Source organism: Neolamprologus multifasciatus, chromosome 4, assembly GCF_963576455.1.
Source record: "Neolamprologus multifasciatus chromosome 4, fNeoMul1.2, whole genome shotgun sequence".
NCBI classification, from domain to species: Eukaryota; Metazoa; Chordata; class Actinopteri; order Cichliformes; family Cichlidae; genus Neolamprologus; species Neolamprologus multifasciatus.
This window is the reverse complement of record NC_140442.1, coordinates 15,868,410-15,890,430: the sequence shown is the minus strand read 5'-3', so window position 1 is coordinate 15,890,430 and position 22,021 is coordinate 15,868,410. Positions and strand designations below refer to the sequence as shown.

General features: G+C 41.7%; 1 protein-coding gene across 13 annotated transcripts in view; it reads right to left on the bottom strand.

Annotated features, from left to right (window-relative positions):
- cep112 (centrosomal protein 112) overlaps positions 1-22,021 on the bottom strand; it is a 130,777-nt gene that overhangs the window by 23,410 nt on the left and 85,346 nt on the right. For all 13 annotated transcript variants that reach the window (XR_014873584.1, XM_085155860.1, XM_085155863.1 and 10 more), the window contains 2 exons: positions 14,691-14,753; positions 6,529-6,678 (listed from right to left, as the gene is read on the bottom strand). Coding sequence is in view for 12 of the 13 variants with exons in the window: in XM_085155860.1 (XP_085011986.1) it covers positions 6,529-6,678; positions 14,691-14,753 (213 nt within the window). In the remaining variant the exon portion in view is untranslated. The remainder of the gene's footprint in view (positions 1-6,528; positions 6,679-14,690; positions 14,754-22,021) is intronic.

The window sequence follows — 22,021 nt, the reverse complement described above, 5'->3', positions numbered from 1 at the left end:
TTAAAAAGAAGTCCAATTATACAGGAGTCTTTGGGAAAATGACTCATAAATTCATTTATATATAAATAAATAGTCTCCGTATTAGTCTTAATAGTTAATTTTGCATATTAGCGTTAAAAAAAGAACTATAAAATCTGGCATGTTTTATGGTGGGCCGACATCGCGATTAGTAGGATGCCACTGTATGGGTGTACGGTGTTCAAAGGCCAATATACCGAGCAGAAGGCTTCCACATGGGGCTTCATAGTGCCAAACTCCCTCCTTAAATTTCAGTCTAGAGTTATTTACCACACTTTAATATGACTACACTGTATATGGGTTATTACTCATAAAAAATGACATTAGGGAGAAAGGTGAAGGTACCATTTATGACACTCGAGCTTTCTAATGAATGCGCTTCTGTTTATTCTGCTCATTTGATTTGCATATTTTGCAAAAATTGAGTTTGAGCCAAAAAAGAAAATATTAAATAAAACAACGAGCTAAAAGTAGGTTCAGTTCAGCAGATTTAGAGGCTGAGTCTGCTCATTATCCTGGACCAGGGCACCGTCTGCAACTGTTTGCAACACACACTTCGACATTTAACCTATTTGCGACTCAAGCAAAAATGTGCCTGGGAAAGCAAAGCTAAGGGCCCCGTCTGCAACAACATGGCAAGCAGACAGACACTAAAGCTCGCCCTATGTACGTACGCACACACATAGCACGCTCCCACGCGCACACCGCACGGATACACTACTCCACCTAAACGTCATGTGTACGAAAAAGGAAGATAATGAGCATACTTAACTGTACTGCCGCTGTTCTAAAAAAAGGGTTTATGAGATACAAAGGTCTCTGCAGTTAACACCCACATTTAAGAAGTCCAAGTACAGTAGAGCCACAGAGGGAGCTAAATTCAGGCTAGAAACGGCAGAATGGGGCTGGCGAGGAAAAGAAAAAAGAAAAAGGGACATCTGATCTGGTGCAGCATGCATTCAGAACAACTGTTTTGGGATTATCCCAATTCAAATGCACGGCTAACTTTGATGTTATTTTCTTCCCCTCCCATTGTCTGAAGCCCCTCGCTCTCTTCATAATCCGAGCCCTTTGAAGTGAGCAGCGTGGAAACAATGTCAGCAGGCGACACACTCCCTCCGATGGCCCACTGACAGCTCTCCACCATCTCTTTCTTTTTTTCTCCCCTGCTCTTTCCTCCTTTCGTCTCAATCCTCGCACGTCCTCTGTCGTTTCCCTTTCTTCTCCTTCACTGTATGGGATCTCAACCTTCTCTTTCAAGATCACAACAAATCTTTGTTTTGCGTCTTTACTTTCTCTCAGTTTATTTGATGTTTGTCTAATCTTACTTTCCTCTCCCCCGTTCACTTTTCCCCCTCACGTCTGGCCTTTAATAAGCAATTCAACCATTAATTAGAGCCTCGTTAGCAGGTGGTTAATACAGGGGGATCATAATAATGAGCGTACAGATAATGGAAACAGAAAGCGGCCGTCTCCTCCAGACAGAGATGCTAAGGCCCGTGTCTTGTAAAACAGCACACAACGGGGGAGTCGGCACGTGCGTGTTACTGTGTCGTGTTGCACTTAGATTACAACAAAAGCACGATGTGATCTACAAGTGTTGCATGCTACAGTGCAACACAGACAGTAACCAATTCTTTAATCAACATGTCACCATGTATGTGAGCGTTTGGCCAGTAATTGAATCACATAAGAATGCTTCTACAGTTCTGATGTTTAATTTAGTAAGCACCACTGAGCGAACAATGTGGAAATGTATCCAATGTTGCAAATATTTATTTATTTTTTTAAATCAAATACCTTTGATTACTTCCACAGCAGACCAACCAGCCCTCAATTTTTGCAGTGTTTCCTGATTTATCTCTGCCAGAAGTGAATGTCTTTATGATGCAAGCCAGATCTGAGTCTGTTTGACTTATAGGAGTGGTGCTGACTTACTGAGACTCACTGAATACTTTAAGGTTTTGATATGCGTCTGCATCCGCAAGTCTGCTAGGGTCTGAATGATAGAAATTTCATCATTAGACGATGAGCAGAAGAGTCCATGTTGATAAAAACTCTTTGTGATGGAGAGGACTCGTCCACAGAGACTAAGTTACAATGCAGTAACTGTCCATGTGCCCTTCAGAGGAAGCATAACGGGAAGTACTACTTGGGTGTCCCTGTGCCTGTGTGCAAGAGTATACTATAAGGCTTTAATGAACAGAGTTAACTGTACAGTAGCTGATAATATGCTAGCAGCAGACCTCTACTGACGTCATATTTTTTGTTTTGCTAATGCCAGCGCTTTATCAATCCCCTTTGGGGTTGCAAAGAAGGCCATCCGGCGCAATAGTCTACCAAAGCAAGCATGTGGAGCTACCTGTTGTGGTGACCCCTTGTGGCAGGGGAGGAGCTGAAAGTCACTTTTTGAATGTCAGCACTTTACCAATTTCACACAGGCCTCAACAGCTAAAACATTTTCCTGCACGTCTCATTTCCTGCCAGTTCTCACCATATGTCCTTACACTTGCCCCATGATGACATGAAACATTGGTAGTGGTACTGAACTTGTTGTAGGGTCGAAAGCATGATTTACAGACACTGTCACCCAGCACGGTGAATGATGAACTTTCCCTGAATGTGATTTGAAAGTTTCTTTTTCATTCAAATGTTGCAGTTAAAAATTCCAGGGACGTAAACCCGTGTAACGCTTGCTAATTTGGAGTTGTATGGCGATGCCAGTGATGTTCTTTGGAGTCAGCACTTAATACACTGGATGACATTTTAATATTATTATCATTACTGCTGATATTAGGCACTTCCACAGGTCTCTTTGCTGTTTTATCATTAAGTCCTAACTAATCTAGTACACGGCTGAGATTGTATAAAGTTATGAATAACACCTGCAATTATATTTCAATAACTGATGTTACCAATTAGACATTTTAATACATAAAGCCCTGATATTTCCATTTGTGATCTGTGTAAAGTATAATTGGAATTTGTCTAATAATTACATTTTTAATGGCCCAAACGGGGCTGCATGGCGTCAACGCGTTAGCGCGGTAAGCTCGTTAAACCGTCCAGTCCCTTGCTAACGGAGATTTGCCGTGTTAATGCGGTTATGGTGTTAACGTCATTTTGACAAGATTAATGCTGACAGCACTAGTAATTTAATAAATAATCCAGCAGTAAGAAGTCGCTCATTCAGGTGCACAGAGATTTTGTGTCACCTGTTTGTAAAACAGGATCAGTGGAAACATTGGTTATGAAAACTTTCAGTAAGCAAGACTCAAGACGGTATCAAATTCATTTGAATAAATGTCGAGTGTCAGTGAATGTTGAGTCGTTAGGTCAGTTTCTACTGTACTTCTTAATGCTGTCACATTAAAAAAAAAAAAAAAACTTCCTGAAGTTTTATTGTATCATTTTAAGAATGAGTGTAAGGGAAGTAAAGATATATCAGTCCAGACAGAAACTAAACAGGGCTTTGCTGGACTCAAAGGACTACAGCGAGCCTTTACCGTTAATCACATATGGATAAAAATGACAACACAATAATTGAGTGTCGGGGCCGGACTAGTAATTTCATAGAAAACAGGTTGCTTTTGTGCACGTCTGAGTGAGGAGGGCCTGGGATTCCAGGGCCTGGAAGGAGAAGAGCTCTGAAGAGAGGCTCACGGACCTGCCTCTTTACTATATGAGACAGCTCCAGCCACAAACAGACAAGGTTTTGTTTGGAAATATGTCCTGATCCCAGACACAACAAGTCTTTTTAAAGTGAGCCACACCCAGTCAACTGCTATTTCAACTGTACTTCATTCAGCTTCTGGGAAGAAGAGGAATACAAGAAGCCGATTCCTTAAAAGAAATTCACATGGATCAGGGAAAAGGATTAACAAAACAAATACTGCTTCTGCTATATATCTATATCTATATATATAGATATATATATTTATTTATTTTTTTAAATGGTAGACACCATAGTGTGACAAGTTACTGCTTTAGCATTCCTGTTATTACAGTATCTTGGTTTTTTCCAGTAAACTCTCTCTCTCTTTTTTTTTATAAAACATTACATTTTTACAGAAGAAAAAGAGAAAAAAAGAGTAAAATGTTAAAAGAAATGAGCCAAAGTGTAAAGTTTAACAGTAAAAGAGATTGTCAGAAATGATAAAGAGGGGCTATGACTTAAGACGTTGGGTGAAACAGAGAGATTTATAAGATTCAGCCAGACACAGAGCACACAAGCCACTTAAAGTCACTATGGAGTTTGCAGCGAGCCATAAAAATGACAGAGCACATGCATACAAAGAGGCAGTGCGCTTTAACTAAAGAAAAGCGACCCGTGTCTACTCTATAAAAGTGAAATCCAGACGAGGCTTTTTTAGAGCACAACGTTTACTGACGTACCCCCAGCTCTGCTGGTGTAAAGATACTTTAGATATACCAAACACTGCAGAGACCACTGAGAAGAGGAACTGTGTGACTGCTGGGACTTTATCATCCTCTCTTAATAATGCATTATCAGGGATTGTAACATCTAGTTCTTTTACTGAATCAGAATGAACTATTAAAGTGGCCGGCACTTTGGACAGAAGCTCCTGTATTTTTTGTTAGTGGTAACCTCCATCATAGTTAATAGCGTATTTACATTTACTGACATAAAAAGTAAGTTCAGGTTTTTGTGAGGGTTCGGTTACTCAAAACGCTTCTCCTGCCAAGCATCCTCATACAGTGCAAGCCATTTGTGGTAGGATAAAAAAAAAACACATATGTGAAGTGCTTCTTTTTCTGTGTTTTCAGCGATATCACTGCTATGTTTGTCTTTAAATATCAAAAAATACATTCTGGCTTACACAAGAAGTACATAACTGCAGCTGCTACTTTCTCTTGTGAGCTTTCTTGCCAGTTGTCAAGTTGGCCCCCAGTTACACAGACCTAGAGGCCAGTCAACGGCAATGGCAACCACTTGTTGCTGGAGAAAACATTCCCAGATTGGTTGGTGAGCGGTCGCTTGCTGTTACTAAGTGAAACAGGTCTCAAAGAAATCTACAAGAACGTCCTTGCCTGGTTGCCTATTGATTGTGTTGAAGACACCAACTTGTTTGCAAACACTTGCAAACTGTTTGTCGAAGCAGTAGTGAAACTGTGAACAGTGAGGCCCAAACTTCCAGAAACGACCCACCAACTAACTGAGGAACACACATTTTTCCTTAGCAACCAGAGGCTGACAACCTGTCTCTAGGACTTGTGACAAAAGTGTAACATGTGTCATAGCAGCTATAAATCTAACTGAAAACAATAATATTGACTATAAATTCAGGTCTGTTAATGAACTAATTATAGTTTAGTAATTTTAGGAAATATGTATTTTATAAAATTCCTTCCATTTTTTCTACTGCTTACTTGCCTCGCTTCTGTCAGTCTGCCCCAGGGCAGCTGTGGCTACAACTGTAGCTTGCCTCCACCAGTGGGTGAATGTGAGAGTGAATGAATAGTGGAATTGTACAGCACTTTGAGGGCCCCGAAAAGCGCTATATAAATGCAATCCATTATTATTATTATTATTATTGTTCCCAACCTGGCCAAGAGACAGAATCTCTCCAGTGTGCCCTGGGTCAGGACTGGGATCTCCTCCCAGTTGAGCATGTCCAAAGCACCTCATCTAAGGCGTTCAGGAGGCATCTGAGTCACATGTCCAAACCACCTCAACTGGCTCCTATCAGTGCAGACAAAAACTGGCACTACCCTGAGCACCTCTGGGTGACTGAGATCCTTACCATATCTCTAAGTCTTGGCCTAGACACCCTTTAGAGAAGGATGATTTCTGCTGTCTGTATCTAAAACCGTATTCTTTCAGTCCTTTGCCAGAGCTTCATACCTTAGCCACAGGTGAGGGGAGGAATTTTAGATCGATTGGCTTTACCTCAGCTCTCTCTTTTCCACAGACAGTAAAAGTGTCTGTATCACTGCAGATGTCGTACCAATCTGCTTGTCAATTTCCTGTTTCACTGTCTAATCTTAAGCAAGTCTATAAGACACTCAAACTCAACTCATTCCCAACTCAAAGTGGGCAATCCACTCGTTTCTATTTGAGAACCTTGGCATTGGTTATTGAGGTGGTAATTCTCATGCAAACCACTTCCTACTCTCTCATTTTTTAAAATTATAACGCTCATTCGATTAAGTAACATGAAAGCAGTGTTTCTCAAGCTCTTTCGTCTCTATAATACAACACGGGGACTCATCATATCTGGTGTGTTCAAATTTAAACTTCCAACCCCAACAACTGTCACAAGACAGAGTCGTAACACTGCAGTATACCACTGAAAGCTTTAATAATACAGAGTACTGCTGGACCACACACCTAATAAATGGACACAAATGATTAAAGCTGCTTATAATGAGACGTGTAGAGAAGGGGCATGTGCCACCTTGCATACTTTGATCAGAGAATGTGAAGAAATACCTGTTGCTCAGTGCTGAGTGATGTAATTATTAAAGTGTGTGGTTTCCAACACTGACCTTGTGGGTCTGATCGGCACGGTGGGTTACTGTCTTTCTTTCCTCTTCCCAGCGAGCATTGGCCTCTTTTAGCTGCTTCTCCATTGCCGTCTGCAGACGTATCGCCTCCTCCTTTGAGTCACATACAGACGTCTGTAGCTCCGCAATTATCTGTGGGCAAGAAAAGTCAGGTTTTTGACTGATCCTCAAGTGTGTGCAGGATTGACAGAAACTTAACAGAAGTGGCAGTGACTAAATAAGATCATAACTTGGCCTGCTTGCACTTGGGAACCATTTTTTTTTCCTAGTGCAAAGTTAACTTGGAAGTTCTCTGTATTTCTATGCTTATGTTTGAAACAAGCGACATAGTAAAGCGATCAAAGAGAGAAAAGCCTGTTGCCAGAAGCAAAATGCAAAATACGTTCACTTAACAAAATGCTGTTCTGATTTGTTTCATTTCACTGGGCTTACAAAAAAAGACTAGTATCAGATGGAAAATGCATTTTGCATTTGCCATGGCTTGGGAAGGCAGTAACAATCACCTTGAAAGACCGCTTTTCCCAGAGTCTCATGTCTTCTTTTTTGTTTTTTGAGACGAGACAGAAGACACAAAGAAGAGAGAGAGAGAAAGCGCAATAGTGAGAAAGAAGAGGGACTTAAAAAGAAATAGACAGGAAGGAAAAAACAACTTCCTTTTTGAAGAGCGGAGTGACTTTGTGTTGGTGAACTTGCGGTGCACACCAAGATGAAAAGGAAGTGTCTTGGCTTTGAAAACCTCCAGTCAAAATTAACATTCTATTTAAGCCACTGTCAGAGAAAGGCAGAGAAAATATGAGAGAGTAAGAAAAAAAGAGAGAGAAAGAGAGAGGGAAGGGAGAAAGAGGTGAGGAGGAGGAAGGAGGGTATTGCCGCTGCTTTGGGCTAGACAGATAATTGTTTACCATGTTCAAACTCTGGAGGACTAGCCCCGCTGGAATCTGCACATTATGTGGGAGTATGGGAGCTAAAGCGGCGCGGGTCGACCACAGACAGAAAGAGACGGCAAGGGTGAAGGGGGGTGGAGGGGTGCTAGGGAGATTAGGCTTATTTAGTCAGTGGGACAGCCACATGAAAGCAACAAATGACACATCATTATGTGAACATCATTTCTGGTCATAATAATTATTTTGCAATATGGATTCCCTGCATTTGCTGGTCTTCAGCCCCGGGGCAGTGGCGGCACTCCAAACTAGTAAACTCAGCTGTCTGTCTTGTTACTCCTGTATATACAGTGGGGCAAAAAAGTATTTAGTCAGCCACCGATTGTGCAAGTTCCCCCACTTAAAATGATGACAGAGGTCAGTAATTTGCACCAGAGGTACACTTCAACTGTGAGAGACAGAATGTGAAAAAAAAATCCATGAATTCACATGGTAGGATTTGTAAAGAATTTATTCGTAAATCAGGGTGGAAAATAAGTATTTGGTCACCTCAAACAAGGAAAATCCCTGGCTCTCACAGACCTGTAACGTCTTCTGTAAGAAGCTTTTCTGTCCCCCACTCGTTACCTGTATGAATGGCACCTGTTTGACCTCATCATCTGTATAAAAGACACCTGTCCACAGCCTCAACCAGTCAGACTCCAAACTCCGCCATGGCCAAGACCAAAGAGCTTTCAAAGGACACCAGGAAAAGAATTGTAGACCTGCACCAAACTGGGAAGAGTGAATCTACAATAGGCAAGCAGCTTGGTGTGAAAAAATCTACTGTGGGAGCAATCATCAGAAAATGGAAGACATACAAGACCACTGATAATCTCCCTCGATCTGGGGCTCCACGCAAGATCTCATCCCGTGGGGTCAAAATGATCATGAGAACGGTGAGCAAAGATCCCAGAACCACATGGGGGGACCTGGTGAATTACCTGCAGAGAGCTGGGACCAAAGTAACAAAGGTCACCATCAGTAACACACTACAACGGCAGGGAATCAAATCCCGCAGTGCCAGACGTGTTCCGCTGCTGAAGCCAGTGCATGTCCAGGCCCGTCTGAAGTTTGCCAGAGAGCACATGGATGATACAGCAGAGGATTGGGAGAATGTCATGTGGTCAGATGAAACCAAAGTAGAACTTTTTGGTATAAACTCAACTCGTCGTGTTTGGAGGAAGAAGAATACTGAGTTGCATCCCAAGAACACCATACCTACTGTGAAGCATGGGGGTGGAAACATCATGCTATGGGGCTGTTTTTCTGCCAAGGGGACAGGACGACTGATCCGTGTTAAGGACAGAATGAATGGGGCCAAGCATCGTGAGATTTTGAGCCAAAACCTCCTTCCATCAGTGAGAACTTTGAAGATGAAACGAGGCTGGGTCTTCCAACATGACAATGATCCAAAACACACCGCCCGGGCAACAAAGGAGTGGCTCCGTAAGAAGCATTTGAAAGTCCTGGAGTGGCCTAGCCAGTCTCCAGACCTCAACCCCATAGAAAATCTGTGGCGGGAGTTGAAAGTCCGTGTTGCTCGGCGACAGCCCCAAAACATCACTGCTCTTGAGAAGATCTGCATGGAGGAGAATGGGCCAAAATACCAGCTACTGTGTGTGCAAACCTGGTAAAGACCTATACTAAACGTTTGACCTCTGTTATTGCCAACAAAGGTTATGTTACAAAGTATTGAGTTGTATTTTTGTTATTGACCAAATACTTATTTTCCACCCTGATTTACGAATAAATTCTTTACAAATCCTACCATGTGAATTCATGGATTTTTTTTTTTTCACATTCTGTCTCTCACAGTTGAAGTGTACCTCTGGTGCAAATTACTGACCTCTGTCATCATTTTAAGTGGGGGAACTTGCACAATCGGTGGCTGACTAAATACTTTTTTGCCCCACTGTATATATTTATATATACACACACACATGCATGCACACACACACACCATAGCACCTTTTTCACTCTCTGATAGGCAGCCAGGCCTTTTTAAGTCTATAATTGGTCTGGTGAGACTTGCCTATTTTCCCAGCCTGCTAGCATCTCTGTTTAGGGCTAAGGGCAGGCTTGCCTCCCCATGAACCTGAAGTATGAAAAAAAGAAAGGAGGACAGAAACGAGTCTGTTTACCCACCTGTTTGTAAACAGGTGGGTAAACAGGCTACCAGAGGAGAAAGGCTGCTCTGTAATGATACATGAAAAGAACACAAACACTTGTAAGTGCGAAAACCTGGTGGCTGATGCTTAATTTGAGTTGCCCATTTCCTCTGATAATGATTCCAGTGATTTGACCCCGCCAGCAAAAAAAACAGTGTAAATGATAGAACATTTCACTTATTGCCTCTTTGTTTGGTAACATTTCTGCCATAACTGCAGACGTTCCCCAACAAAGTGTAGCTGTGTTAGCCCCATAAAGCCTGAAATATGAAACAATTGCCAGAAAATTCTTAAATTTCATATTTGACTTTTAATTTTGCTACATTTTCTTAAAAAGTTGCTTAAAACTGCATGATGTAATTTATTCATCACACTGATGATGTAAAAGTCTCAGAACCTCCCAAAAAACGATACCAAATATGACATACTTGTTGTTAAGTTACAGCTTTTAGGCACCAAGCGTGTTTTTGGAAGAAAAAAAAAAAAAAAAAAAAAAATCACAAATTTAGAATTTTTCCAATGTATAAACAAACCAAAAGCATTTTTTTTAAGAGGGGGGGGAATTCATCCTCAAAGAAACGCGGTGTGAAAAAATAAAGTCAGCATGAAATTCTGGGCCGGAGCAGTGCCTAGCTGTCTGTCTGAGGTTAACTACTATTATTTTTCTATTTGTATATTCAGTACTGTGTTTTGAGCTACGAGTGCACTTGTTGCCAAATGCATTGGTCTGATTGGTCAGAACTGTTTATTCAGAAAAATCAAGCTTGGTCCAACGAAATAAATTCTGCAATTTAATCAAGTGAAATCACGAGATCTGTGTGTGTGAACAGCTGCATTAAGAATAGGTGAGTGCAAAAAATATTTTCAATGCACATTATACTTGCATGAATTTGTGTCTTCAGATCTGTGTGCCAGTGCAAAGTGTGGAACCTCTGTGGCATCTTTTTTCCCAAGACATCAGGCACGCTGCACTTAATGTTTCTGCATAACTAAAAGTGGTATTACAAGATTTCCACATAAAATGTATTCCTTAGTATTTTCCTATAAGATCCATTCATCTTTACAGCTTATAGATTCATTTGAGAAAAGCTGACTGACTTTTTGGGAACTTTAAAGAATGCACAGCTCCACGTTTGGTGAAAACCAAACACAGCATATCAGCTGTATCAACACCTCCTACCAAAAGCCAGCACGGTGGCGACAGGGTTATGATTTGGGTTCTATAGCATATTAAATATTACTTAAAGTTCATGACAGTACAGTGAGCAGAAGACTGGACAAATAGCTTGGAAGGGTTTCAAAGAGAAAGTTTATTCTTGTTGAAAAAGAACATGGCAGTACAGTAGGGGTGGGGGATTGGAAGAATATATCGACTATCGATCATTTTTACACAAATCATTTATTTATTTATTTGCCCATGAGTATGTTTGCTAATAATTATGGAGCTAATAGACGCAGCCAACAGAATTTTTTTTTAAAAAAGCTCAGTTTTTATCAGCACCCTCTCACATCTGCGAGCAAATGCACGATCTCAGAGTGCGCCCAAATGCAGCGATTTATTTACTCAAGCTCATAAGAGAAAGAAAGAAAGGCAGTAGCCTATGTTCAGAAAAAAAACATTTGGATGGTGGATACGTACAAGCTTATGCAAGTTAGTCGTGTTTGAGTCCTTTGCTCGCACTATACGTCTGCACAAGCGCTACACCGCTTTGATTACATCCTTAGGTTTACATCCGGTTTAAAGCCAAAGAAATCCCAAATTGGCTACTTTATTTATTTAATTTTTTGGGCAATTAGAAGAAGTCCAAACATAGATGAACTATGTTGTAAATGCACAAATCAGTCCGTGCATGATTACATTGCTCCGTCGATCAAAAAGTCTGCGCAACCTCCCAACCCTCCAGCTTAGGCTTGCAAAGATGAACAAACAACTAAACTTATGGAAAAATGTCCACCAAAGTGGAGATAATGCATAGTGCTACTTTTGGCCAAAAGACATATCAGCATAAACACCTCATACTAACTGTCAAACACATGTGAAGGGGTGATGATTTGAGCTTGTTTGGCTGTCACAGGACCTGGGCACCTCGAATACACTTGAGTCAAATGTGAGAGTCCGAACTTCTACCTGATTCATATACTTGAAATGTGACAGAACCTTAAGACAGCTGTGCATAAATGAATGCCTACAAACCTCAATGAAATGAAGCAACACGGTCAAGAGGAGTGGGTAAAAATTCCTCCACAAAGATGTGACAGGCCGAAAAAGCCGTGCTGTTAAAGTTATTGCTGGTAAAGGTGGTGAGGCAGCTGAACAAACTTAAAAGACACAGTTGATATATGTTTAGCAAAAGCTTCCAGGATTTGAGTGTAATCACCTGATGAATGTAAGTCTTTCAACTTACCGGCTGACATTTGACTGGTGCAGCTTCGAGAGCAAATATTAATTATTATCCAAGGCTAGAAAAGATAAGGAGAATAATTGTGTGCAAATTTGAAGCCTGATAAAATGTTCTGACTTTTCAAACTGGAATGAAAAAGGGGCTGCAGAGAGTTGTGTGAAAAGCTTTTCTTTTCGCATGACCGTATTTGCCAGCTAGATATTAATTGGTCAGCAAGTTCACAAAGAAACTTTAGAGCTTTTTTTTTTTCCCTAGAAACCAGTTGTCTCCTGCATTACTGGAAATGAATATGCTGAGAGTTGTGAAAGAGAGCAAAAGCTCTACTAACAATCAATACAGAAAAGAACCCAAAGTTTAAACAGTGCTGAAACATTTCGATTTTGTTTTGATGTGAAAATGTTTATTTAAACACAACATTGTGTTTAAATAAATGAAATAAATTTACATATTAATTTCAACCTGTCGTGAACTGTGCCTCCCAGAGAACGTTCCCTCCACCTCCCACCTACTTGCGGTCAGGGATAAAGTAATGATCTATCAGCACCAAGACTACCACCCACTGTAACCTGACCATTAAGTGGGCCCTGTTTAGTTCACAGGTCACCCAGGAGGACCACTCGCAGCTAGGCGCTTAACACACAGGACTGGGTAGGAGACACTAATTAGGAGAGCTGTGTATGTATGTATGTATGTGTGTGTGTGTGCCTGATTGAAAGAGCCAGAGCACAGAGACAAAAGCAGGGAGATAATATACAGAAGAATAGAATCTGCACTTCTGTGTGTATGTTTGTGTGTGTGAATGCAAAGAAACATACATATCAGGCCCCCTAGGATAATGGATGGCATGGTATGTTTTTAATTGGGCTATTAGCTATGCAGCTGAGCTCAAGAGCGATGCTCCCTGTCAGACACTGAGGGGTTAACAACTGGGGTTAGCCTTTGAGGTTCAAAGACCTCTTGTTTACATTTGACTGAGTTGCTCCAAGGGGTGGGGGTGGGTGGGGGGCAGAGAGGGGAAAAAAGCCTTCTTGGTTCCACCTTTACCTTTTAAAACAAAGCCGCCCAAGCCCATAACAAATACTCAGAAATAATCACGCATATTAACATGTTTGCACAGAACCCACTCCTTTAGCATAACCTTTATGTAACCGCTCGCATCAACAGCGGTGTTGAGTTCTGCGCTCTGGGACCATCTTCTAATGTCAGCGAGTGTTGTTTGTTAAACCTATGCCAGCTCTGTGTCCCCAAACCAGAGGATTAATCACTTGTTGCTCGTCTGCGGCGGCCCTGCACCCTCCAAAGCGGGCATAGGCTAAACTTTCGCACAGCACCCAACTCCTTTTGAAGTTGAGCATTGTGTAACCTAATAAGCTACCGTTTTTCCTCACAACATCTGCTTGTCAACCCCGCTTTCAACTCGGAGCCTCTGCCAACCAACCCGAAATGGGGGAGATTTAAAGAGGAGAAGAAAGAAAGAAAGAAAAACAACAACCTCCTCCTCCCCCTCGTCACCTCCCCCCCCAGCCTTTTTGAATCTCCTCTTTGGGTAACGAGGTGCAATTACGGCCAAATGATTGTAATATTTTAGCCTGCTACATAATCAAGAAGAAACCACTTTTCTTTTTGTAATGTAAACACTACTTAGGGTGTTTTTGGATCTTTAAACTGGTGAGGTGAAAGCTGCCAGAACTTTCTGAGACGTCGTGCTGAATGGCAACGTGTGTCCGAGGTAGTGATATTTCTGTTTGGACAGAAGAATTAACTCAATTTTATGTGGCCTAAGGACACAAGAAGTAATGTTAAACACATTTCCCTGGATTTGAAGTGTAGCCAGGTGACGGACAGACAGGTATGGTATATGAAAAGGACTTTCACCGATATGTTTTCAAGATGTTTCGCTGGCTTAACAGTTTGCTCGGGCTGTGTAGCTCCCATGAGCCGTAGTACACTTGGGGGCCGCGGCAACATCACACAAAGAGCTGGACTGCTTGTGTTTTTGCAACTCTTTTTCTTTTTTCTCCCCCTTTTCTAAATCCTGGTGATTGTCCTGTGGGAGGAAAAATCTCTTAAGAGAGTGCCAAGATATTTTATACCCGGGGAATTGTGGCCACTGGGGGGCAGCTGAACAAACTTAAAAGACACAATTGATATATTAATGTTTGGCAAAAGTTTCCTGGATTCGTGTCTGATCACCACATGAATGTAAGTGTAGTGGTTGCACTCATTCCAGCCCTTTCAACTCATGTGTCGGTGTTTGATTGGTGCGGCTTTCAGAGAGCAAATATTAATTCTAATCTAAGGCTAGCAAAGATAAGGAGAAGAATTATGTGTAAATTTGAAGCCTGATAAAAATGCTCTGACTTTGGACACAGGAATGAAAGAGGGGCTGATAAAAGTCAGATAGCAAAGCTTTACAAATTTCACTCTAATATGAACTTTTGTGCTCTGGCACTGACACTCTGTTCTGCGTGCACTTTCTCGTACATTTGCGCTCGTGCACATATGCTTAAGAGAAAAGGCCATGGCAGCTTACTTCATGTTCAGGAGAGTGTGTGTGTGTGTGTGTGTGCCACCACCTTTCCCCCATCAGTACATTTTGTCTGTTCCGTCACATAGTCGAGTAGAAAAACAAGAAAGTGAAAACTGATTACCTGGGCAGATTTGGCAAGCTTCTGACTGTACTCCCTCTCAATCTGCTTCAGCCTGCTGTTGGTCTGCAAGGAGAAGAAGGGAGAGGGGAGTGTGAGAAAGAGATATGCAGACGGCCAGGTTGAGGGACACAAAGAGAGACAGGGTAGTGAAATTCAATCTTCCGTTAGGAAGTGCACAGAGACACATTACCCTCCCAACCTAACCATCCTCTCTCACACACACACACACACTTTTGTGCTGACCTCTGCCTCTTGGCAGTGTGTCCCTGTTGAGCACGCCTGCGGCCCCTTGGCTCCGCGCCACTCCCAGCGCTCATGTGTGCCAGCAGGTAGCGATGGGCACAGTGCACAGTGGGCACCACTCCCCTTTGATCCCCTGCCAACAATTCATCACTTAACAAGACGAGGGGCTACGGTGAGGGGTAGGGGAATTAAAATGTTGCTGCCAATTAGCTATAGGGTAAGAAAAAAAAAAGCGAGGGAGACATTTGAGAGAAGCTGGGAAACTAAACAGGGTGGAGACAGAATAGAAGTGAATGGCGATTGTTGCTGGAAGTTTAGTGAGCGTTGCTCGTCTCTTTTGTTTTCCGTTGTTTCTCTATGGGAAGCTAGCCAGCTGGAAGCAAAGGCTGTGTGTTTCTAATGCGAGATCTTTCTCCTTTCAGCTAGCTGTGTTGTGCTGCCAGAGTTTCAATAAGAGGCTGAACTGTTGAGTGAGATAATTAGGTGTGAAGTGCTGGAATTCCACAGGGACGTCAGTAGCGGCCTGTATGGACGTGGATGTGGTCCATACAAGTACTAAGGAAACACTAAGGGTTGAATTAATGGGGGACAGAGGTCATTATGTGAAGGCCAGGCAAAGCTTTTTAGTGGATGAGGATTAAACTTAAGTCTCACATTCTGCTGTAAAACTACAGAAATCAGCATTTATATGCTATATATTATTTAGACGCTTCAGTTGCTATGCCACTAAAAAAGGGGCCACAGTTTAATATATTTCTTCTAAATTCCTGAAAAACACACAACTGTAAACCATCAGCCATGCAGAGATGTATTCAGAAAGTTATTCTAAACTGTAGTAAACATGATTCTCTCTCTTTTGCGCACACAAACACTTACTTGACTCTCCTGACAGCCACTGACAGACAGACAACTCATGAACAAACACTGAACACTCCCACTCACAGCCATCAACACCTGAGCTGCGTTTGGACTCCGCACCCCTTCCAAACACTTCCTGACAAACACGGCCGTCCGCTCTGAACGGACACACCTGTCACCACGGAAACACAGAGCCATCACCAAGGATACAAGCCCTGTCTTCCTGCGCCAGGACTCTGAGTGGCGGCCCGCTTGTCCCTAGGGGCCCTAAAGCAGCTGATGAGAGCGCGGAGGACAAAGGAGGGCGTAGGAAAGACGAGAGAATGAACTGTCTGTGCGAAAGGGAAACAAATGGAGTTCTTTTTTTACATTTTCTGTCTCAGCTCTGCTCCATCTTGTGAGTGACTCTGTTATAATAACGGATATTTGTGTATTGTTCGTGTTCTATATTTAGAAAAATTAAAAAAAAAGATAAAAGAAGAGTCATAAATGTATCTATTTCTCCATTTACATGTAATCGTCTCTACAGTTAATTTAGGTGATGTTTATACTGCACAATGTGAGACTGTAGGTTTACATGTAAATGGCTTTCTTAAATTTACAGTGTGTAAAATTTTCACAAATTTTCAAATTTTCACTTATCAGGGTTGCCCCCCGGCAACCCTGATAAGGATAAGTGGAAAAGAATAAATAGATGGATAAGAAAGACAAGTGAGATTTTTAGGACACTCAAGTCTAACATTAGCTGGTATGATGTTAGCTTGTAACCAGCTGTTTTGGTTTAGCTATTTCTTGTCAACCGGAGACGGAGTGTCACATGTCTAATCTGCTGACAACAAGGAATTGTGACAACACTGGGAATTAATAAGCGTGTTTATGGACATTTTTGCCCTGACTTTATATTATGAGATGAGGCTTGAGATGCGAAGGAAGAGTATGACATTTTACACAGATGCCAGTGGTGCTGTCTCTTTCCTTCGTGGTTTTGGTGAAGATGACCCCTCCCCCAATGATAAAACATAGATATGATCCTTTATAACTTCAGCCTGAAAATGCAGGTGTCTCTATATAAAATGCGATCAGTTGGAAGGGAGCTGTCCTACCTGGTCACTGTATTCAAATATAGTAAGGGAACATTCACCTTCACAAACCAATGCCAACCAACTCCCATTTATTTTTAATACATTAATTATAAGTTTGAGAATGCATCAATTTGTTGGAAGATCTAATTACACACTATATATCCTTATTTTCCATTAAATGACCTCAAATTACTGACTGTACCTTTAGCATGTGGTCATACTGACACACAAACAGGCTCAGATTTTTTACAAAATCACAAAGAGCTTGCTACTAACTTACTCCTTTTACCTGAAGTCACTCGGGGGATTTCAGCAGGAAGTATTATAAAAAAGTATTTTAAAAAACTTCAAACATTATAAACCTCTACCATCTAAACACACATAAAAATGGACAGAAGTAGAAGAAAATATGGATAGTACACGCAGTGAAAAATACCCCATTTGGACTGTGACAAATACAAAGGGAAAACAGTGCTAAATTAAAAGCCCATCCATATGTGTGTGTCTGTGTGAGTGTGTAAGAACTTTCAAAGAGAGTACCTGCGCCCTGCCAAAGGCATTTTTGCGCTGAAGGCACTTTGAGGCTGTATCAGGCTCTTCAATCGCCTCTTAATCCTAGCGGTGTGGAGTGCAGCTGCTTTGAAGTGTGTTCGTCTGTGTATGTGTGTGTGCGTGTGCGTGCGCAGATACCAGTGTGTGCTAAAGAAAGTGGAAGTAGATCTGAAGGTAAGGCATGCACCGCTTACCGGGACTTAATTAATAATCTGCAATGGGAAGCAGGCCAAACACACACATAGACACGGGCACACATGGATACATGGGCACACTTAAAAAGGATGGGGACATGAGTGGCACAAAGAAAGAAAGAACGCGGGGGGGGAGACTTTCTCTCACACACTTAACGATATGCACACAAGTCACACTTATTCAAACAGACAAACAGGATGCATGAAGGCCAAACACACATCCAGAGTTTGATCTATTGCTGGAAATGAGATTTGCTCAAGGTGTGCAATCCCTTTGTTCACAACAGACGGCTGTATTCTTGCTAAAGGAGGAAGCAGCTATGGTAAACACTTCTTAGTGTAATCAATGTAGTCACTGCATGGTAATGTTTGTGTCTTATAGTCAGATGCACAGTTTTCAGCAGTAGAAAACACATCAAATGTTCAAACTTTACTAAAAAGGTTTTTAAGAATTTCATACATGCAAAGCATTTCAACAAGAAGTTGGGATGTGTTTCATCACCTCTCCTTATAACAAAAATCTCAAAGTGCTTGAACTAAGGAAATCAAAAGCAAAATGGTATCCCATTCCCACAAGTACATTTTACCTGGACTGTAGAGAAGCCAATTTAACACCTGTACTTTCCTTTTTTTTTCTTTGAAGCTTTGATTTTGTGCAGAATGCAGTTTGGTATTGTTTTACTGAAATAAACAATGTCCACAGTGAAAAAAGCTACTGGGGATGACTGCGTAGCTTCTCCCCCCAAAAAAGGAAAAAACATATTGTTGGAATATACTCCATGAACTGGAGCCTATCCTAGTTGTCAGGGGTAAGAGGCGGGGTACAAATTGGATAGGTCACAATCTATCGTGGGGCCAACACAGCCAGACAATCATGCTCATTCACAGTCAAGTAATTTAGAATCAACCTAACCTGCGTGTAATTGGACTGTGGGAGGAAACTGGGGTACCTGGAGAGAATCTAAACAGGTACTAGGAAGACAAGCAATCTCGCTCTCTGTGACCTTCTTGCTGTGAGGCAACAGCCCTAACCACTGCACCTCTGTGCACACTACATATTATTACGGAGGCCAACGTCTAAACTCTTAGCACTGACAACAAGCGAGGAGCTCCATCTCACTAAAAAGAAAGAGTTTTCCAACTTTTGATTCTTCAGACCTCAGGAAAGTTTTCTGCTTTGCTACTATGCATGTTTGTTTTCTTTTGCATTTGTGCCACATTGTACTTATGGCAGCAAAGACAAGCTATGTTCAGTTATTTTTATAAGAGTTCCTGAGTCCATGCAATGATTTATTTCTTTTTTGTTTTGCAGTACCGCCTGAGGACCAGATGGTCACAGACAGCCAATATTGGTTTTCAGCCTTGTCCCTTGTGTACAGAGATTTCTCCAGATTCCCTCAATCTTTTAATTACACAATGCACCATAGATGATGAAATTCCAAAATTCTTTGCAATATGTTGCCCAAACAGTCTTTCACAGAGAGGGGTAAACCACTCCCTATCTTTACTTCTAAAAGACTCAGCCACTCTGGGATGTTCTTTTAGCACTCAGTCATGTTACTGACTAACTTGATCCACTGCAAGACATTTCCCACTTTGTTTTTTAAGCACGATGTGACTTTTCCAACTTTTTTTTTGCAAAGAATTGCTGTCAACAAGTTCTAACTGAACATATATTTCAAAGAACTAGAACATTCCTTAGTTTCACCACTTAATTAAAAACGGGGTTTAAATATCTTGCAAATCATTGCATTTGTTTTTATTTACATTTAAAACAGCAATCCCAACTTCTCCGAAAACAAGGTTTTATTTCCAAAATCTCTTCCATCTTGGACAGGATATTGCTTCCATATGGCATTTTTCTGCGATGTGTTTCCAATCATCTCACATTGCTAAAGAGCAATTATGGTTTTCAGCATCGTCCTAAAGCTGAACTCTGACAAAAGGCACAAAACTAAAAGTCAATACTTGCTTACGCAAGGATGATATCACACGACACATCGAAAGGACACAGTGCGGACTCCAATCCGAAAAGTGGTTAGGTAAAAAGCCGGGACGTTACAGTGAGTTACAACATGCTCTCTTAATGGCTGTTGGTGGTTTAACCCTGCATACAACAAGTTGTATACAACACGCTGGGGAGCAGATTTGTGGGGGTTCGTTTGTTGAAGGAAAGAAAGCGATTTCAAAGAGAAGCTTTTCTCCATTGCTCCACAAAGCCTTCAGTTTTAGTGGCAGCAGTATTTGTAAGCATTCAAAACGATTCTCTGTTCACCGCGCATGACTCTCATAACAATTTGAGTTCAATCTGCTAGTGAGGGAGAGCTGGGAGATGTTATTTGCTCGTTTGTCTGTAATCATTGCTGTCTTGCTGCGCTCGCCTGTGTATCTGCGTGTGCGAGAGAGAGTTGCTGCTGTAATGACAAGAGGCTTTATTTCCATTTCACAGTTTGCCATCACTGCCTGTCAGTAGTGATTCTCTTCATCCCTGCTGCTAACTGTCAGTGCCGCTTCATACACAGAACAGAAATAATGCATCACGGGCACGCACAGGCAGATAAACATACATCAAATACGCAGACACACGCAACATCCCAAATGTTCAGTGATTACACACTCCACCAGCTGGATCTTTATAACAGAAAACCAATTATATCCTTTTGCCATCAGTGTGAAAGGGATTAAAATCTAACCTACATCTTAAGGCTGGGATAAAAAAAAAAAAAAAAAAAAAGAAGTTTGAGGATTTAAACGCTTCGAATGCTGAATCAGATGCTGAAAGTGTCTCAGTCATGCTTTCTGTGCCCAGATTCGTGTGTGAACTGTTCACAGGCATTGGTCTTAACTTGAGATGACAGTTAAGCTGTGACTTAACACAAGGACACGCAGAATCGTCTCAGTTATTCACTGAAATCTCGCAGAGTCGCAATGAAATTCGGTTTAGACTTCTCTGTGTAGGTACATCTCTATTTATGTCTTCAGTGTATTTTGGATTGATGTTACTGATGTTAAGGTGCAGCATGATTTTCAGTTGAACTGAGAGATTTTCCCCCTTGCTACACACACACACACACACACACACACACACAACTAAAAAAAAAAAAAAAACAACATAGTGGTGTCCCACTTAAAACTCCACTTCAAACCAAAGTGTAATCTATAGCGTGCAACAAGATGGGAGCTGCCTGACGCCATGTTTTAATGCGATTGGAAAAAAGTGTGTCGCTTCCCTCCCTCCTCTTGGATGACTTCAAAAAGTGAGCGAGGGAGCTGTGTGATGTTTTTTTTGGGATGGCAGAGCTTTTACTTTGACTCTTTCATCTGCTGGGTGACTCACTCGCTCGCTCTCTCCCTCCCTCTCCGCCGCCGGGCCCGATGGTGCACTGAGGAAACGAGGAGCTCGCAGAGATCCGGGCATGCGCGCACGGAGGCAAACGCACAACGCGCGTTCGCGCACAGCCGAGCTCTGATGTCAACATACACCAATGGAAGGCAAATCCAAATTTAGCCAATAATCTGCACAAAACATCTTAAACTTTACCCTCCACCCCTCCCCCTAAAATTAGATCCCTTGCCTTGCCCCTCCAATCTCTTTGTCTCCCGGTTAGTCTGTCAGTGTGAGGTGAATGTGGGCCCTCTTTGATCATCCCCCAGCCACTGTTTTTCTCCTCCTCGCCTAATCCATGACCGACTGAATAATATGATTTGGTATATCTCCAAATGGCAGAGGACCAACCTAATAAGTCAGCAACGACAGGAGGCAAGAGAGAAGAACGAGACGTAGCTATGACAAATACAATGACAACAACCTTGTACCACCATCTTCCGGCTGAGAGAGAGAACAGTAAGCTCTCTGGAGGTCAGGATCAGAGCTAGAAAGAATGAATGGCTTGACGTGGATAAAATATGAACGAATGTATTAAAAACCAAACAAACAAACAAAAAATTAAACAGCTATCACATCTTCGTGAGTCGCGACGTGGAAGCTAAGACTTGTCTGTAGTTTTAGCACCAAAAGACTGTGTTCTCCAAAGAAAATAGACATTTATGGACCAGTTTATGGCTGGTCCAAGGATAAACACTCATAATAATGATGATAACAAATGCAGTCCTCTAAAACACCACCTGTGGAATATTTCTGTGGCTCACTGTCACGTTAAGATATGCTTCACGCTTGCAAAAATTATACATCTTTTACCTCACCTGCTATTCTGTTTGAGCAGATTTCTTTTCTCACGTTTTATGCAGTAAGCTGCTAATTTCCTACAGGCACGCAGAAAACGGGCACGTAAAGATTTACACAAACATTTTAAATAAAGAAAGCCAAAAAAAAGTCTGCCAATTGGAGCTGTAAATTCTCTGAAAATTAGGAAAATCAGCCGTGTGCTTGTTTTGTACTAAA